Genomic DNA, 3,752 nt, shown 5'->3' with positions numbered 1-3,752 from the left:
ATAACATCATATGAACTATTCATAATGCAAAACTTACCCATTTCCTATTTCAGCAACTATCTGACACAGCCCTGCAATACCTACAGGTGGTTTAACCTCAACCTTCACCACACACACCGACATAGATGCAGGTAAGCCACAACAACATAGACAGACACACACACTTCCTGTATTGCAGGTGTATTATTGCAAAGAGGAACAGAGAGTCATAAAGAGGCGAGAGAGTTTCAGATTCAGATTCAAAGAAACTGGGAGAAATAGATGATACAAGTGGTAGAGTGCATGTGACATCCAATGTCATCACAGAAAATGTATGTGAAAGTAAGCCAAACTGAAAGACTTCAGTATACCTTAACCTGTGTGTTACCTACAAGTCACACAGGATTTCTGCGCTCTTTGTTCTTGTGTTTCAGTCAGGATGAAGCTGCTGCTGGTTGCTGCTGCTGTTCTGGCTGTTGCCAGCTGTGCCAGCATCTCTCTGGAGGACCTGGAGTTCCACGACTGGAAACTCAAGTTTGGTGAGACACAAAAGACTCTTATCAGACTAATTTCTTTTATTGAGGTCTGTTGTCAAATACAGCAGGTGTTGGTTGGTTTTCTGTGAAGATGCTGCCTGTAAGGCCTCAATTTGAAGAGTAATGTGTGCTTAATTACATATATGGTAATCACACATCTAAATGTATAAAGTAAAGGGATTTTTATCTGACTAAATATTAGACAGCTGATAGCCAGCTAATAAGGGGAAATTTATTTCAGCGATTCATTATTTATAATTGATAATTTTCCTTTTTCTTTTTTAAATTGTATTGTGCTGATTGGCAGGAAAGTCCTACAACTCTCCATCAGAGGAGGCTCACCGCAGGCAGATCTGGCTCATCAACCGCAGACTAGTGCTGGAGCACAACATCATGGCTGATCAGGGCAAAAAGACCTACCGCCTTGGCATGACCTACTTTGCTGACGTGGTATGAAGAAAAAAACAGAAATGTGCCTGACACTGTTTATCAAATTCATGTCCTATATGTGTATCAGCTTAAAACAGAAGAAAAGCAAAAGTATTTGTTAGGATAAAGTGAGTGAAATTTTGGATGAAGACCCTAACAAGTGTTCCTCCTCACCAGGAAAATGAAGAGTACAAACTGATTTTCAAGGATTGTCTGGGCTTCTTCAACACCTCTGTGCCTCGCAGCAGCTCTGCCTTCCTCAGGCTGCCTGAGGGAGCTGATCTGCCCGACTCTGTTGACTGGAGGGACAAGGGATATGTCACCAAGGTCAAGGATCAGAAAAAGGGGTGCGGCTCCTGCTGGGCCTTCAGTGCAGTATGTACAACTTTACTCATTATCCTCTCCTGTAGTAATGCAAGAAACTATATACAAATGTTTTCTGTTTGCAAATTCACTTATCCCTCTTCCAGACCGGCTCACTGGAGGGTCAGAACTTCAATAAGACAGGGAAGCTGGTGTCTCTCAGCGAGCAGCAGTTGGTTGACTGCTCCAGGGACTATGGCAACAAAGGCTGTGGTGGAGGCCGGGCTGTACGTGCCTTAGACTACATCATACACAACGGAGGACTAGACACAGAGGACTCCTACCCTTATGAGGCCGAGGTAAACAGAAATGATTTTGTTGATTTTATCTGGATGTAAGACATAGTCTTTAAAACAGCCATTTTCCATTATCATGATAAAAAAAAAAAAAAAAAGCAGTGTTTAGAGACAATGTGAAGGTACGCTGAAAGAAAGGAGTGGTCTTTCTTATTGTGCAAATTAAATCCTTCAGAAGGTGTTCAAGGGGTGTGAAAATTATGGTCCTCCATATGAGAGATGTACAACACTGTCATCTAGTGGATACTCAAAGACATAAACCCTGAAGCAGTCCTTCAATACAAAGCATACAATAACCATTTCATGGACAGAAATCTCTAAAGTTCAATCTTTTGAGAATGTAATAGGCAGAAAATGTTCTCTGTGGACATTTAATCACCATTTCCATTATGTGTCTTTGGTAAATATTCTCTCTCAAATAGGATGGAGAGTGCCGTTACAACCCTGCCAATATTGGTGCCAACTGCACAGGCTACGTTAAAATGCAGGGTGAGGACGCCCTTAAAAAGGCTGTGGCCACCATTGGACCTGTGTCAATAAGAATGGATGCTTGTCATAAATCCTTCCAGCTCTATGAATCAGGTGAACAGTTTTATTTTGCCCTTTATTGAAAATATTCTCATCAAAAGAAAAAATAAATGGGTAAGAGTGTTTGTTTGTTTTTTAAACCTAACCTCCTGTCTAATCTGTGTGTGTGTTTCTAGGAGTGTATGATGAGCCACACTGCCAAAGCTCAGTGTTGAACCACGCTATGCTGGCTGTAGGTTATGGCACTGAGAACGGATTGGACTACTGGCTGGTCAAGAACAGGTAAGGTTGCTCATATTTTAAATTGTGGGTTGCTCTCTTGCTAACCGTCAGCAAGAGGTGTCACATTGGAAACCATGAAAGCTTTAGCAGCATTTTATTTATAGCTGCCAAAATGAAGTGAAACTCAGTCAGGATGCTGTCAACTTCTTAAATCAAACATCAATGTGAACTGCTACCATTAATTTACTTCTATAAGCGTACACATCATTATGTCTCTACATACTAAGTAGCATTATGATCATAATCATGTTTTACATATAGCAGCTAAATATTGTTGATAATTTGTGTGTCTCTGTAGTTGGGGTCTACATTGGGGAGAAAAGGGATACATCAAGATGTCCAGGAACAAAGACAACCAGTGCGGCATTGCTAATGAGGTCCTCTACCCCCTGGTCTGAACAAGAAGGAAGAAACTCAAAAGTCCTTCTTCCTTCTTTCTAGTATTTCCATGGAAATGCTATTTCAACAAGTTTAACTTTTTTGCACAGATTTACCTTTACCTACCATTGATTGGTTGTTGTTCATGTTTATTGGATTTACAGGTCCAGGGCTTTTCTCAGAGAGGAGGAGAACAGTGACACTTAATTTACTTTAATTTCATGAGAGTAATGGGAAAAAAATCCTTCTGTTGTTCCTTAGAAGTTGGTAGCTGTGGTGCACTTTAATAGAATAATAGAACCTTTTTTAAATGATACTGATTAACTTCACTCATCAAGGTTAAGTTATTGCACTAACATTGTTTCCATGTGTACCAGCTGTGATTAGTACAAATTTGCAATACCCACACCAAATGTGTCTAAAATAATCCTATAATGAAATTCTTCTTTCTTTCCACAGTAATTTGTAATGCTTACAGGTTTTGCATGTAATCCAACTAAACAGCAGTACTTAACTCATTATTCTTACATCTTTATTGAACCTTGGGCGGTGGAAGGTTGCTTCACTCATCTGTAATCCATAAAGTCTGCTACGAATAAATTCACAATGCTTGAAATGATTTTGTTCATTTCTCATGGGCTATTCAGCTTAACTGTATTTAATTTTACTGCACGCAATGAAGATGAAATAAATTCAGTACACCAATCTAAGTTTGCTTAGTCAGAGAGCATAGTAACAGATAATGTTACATTCTTTATCTGGCTTTAGATGTTTTATAATTTGCTGGGAAATAAAAGGAAAAAACTTAAACTTTGCTAATAAAAGTCATTGGTGAAAAGATTATTGTTCCTTTTTCTCCCATGCGGTGGGTGACATCTGTTTTAATCATACTCAATAGTTGCCCTGATGTAATTAATTAAATCACATTAAGTGCTTGTAATTTGCCCATTCTAAATGTCAC

The 3,752-nt window shown here is 39.2% G+C and overlaps 1 protein-coding gene across 1 annotated transcript; it reads left to right on the top strand.

The window, feature by feature from the left end:
- On the top strand, positions 1–3,410 carry LOC137200089 (digestive cysteine proteinase 3-like). The gene is made up of 7 exons (XM_067614769.1): positions 1–518; positions 823–965; positions 1,122–1,319; positions 1,415–1,606; positions 2,026–2,185; positions 2,308–2,413; positions 2,712–3,410. Exons 1-7 carry the CDS (start codon positions 419–421, stop codon positions 2,809–2,811), a joined length of 999 nt encoding a protein of 332 aa, XP_067470870.1. The 5' UTR covers positions 1–418; the 3' UTR covers positions 2,812–3,410.
- Positions 3,411–3,752: the final 342 nt, after the last annotated feature.

Source organism: Thunnus thynnus, chromosome 16 (genome assembly GCF_963924715.1).
Source record: "Thunnus thynnus chromosome 16, fThuThy2.1, whole genome shotgun sequence".
NCBI classification, from domain to species: Eukaryota; Metazoa; Chordata; class Actinopteri; order Scombriformes; family Scombridae; genus Thunnus; species Thunnus thynnus.
Note: the sequence above shows the minus strand (reverse complement) of the source record. Positions and strands in the feature narration are given on the sequence as shown.

Bases quoted from the DNA above. Each gene is read 5' to 3' on its own strand.
- LOC137200089 (XM_067614769.1), top strand. From the start codon at position 419: ATGAAGCTGCTGCTGGTTGCTGCTGCTGTTCTGGCTGTTGCCAGCTGT. The intron at 519-822 runs GTGAGACACAAA...GCTGATTGGCAG, and splicing joins CGACTGGAAACTCAAGTTTG to GAAAGTCCTACAACTCTCCA. The intron at 1,607-2,025 runs GTAAACAGAAAT...TCTCTCAAATAG, and splicing joins CCTACCCTTATGAGGCCGAG to GATGGAGAGTGCCGTTACAA.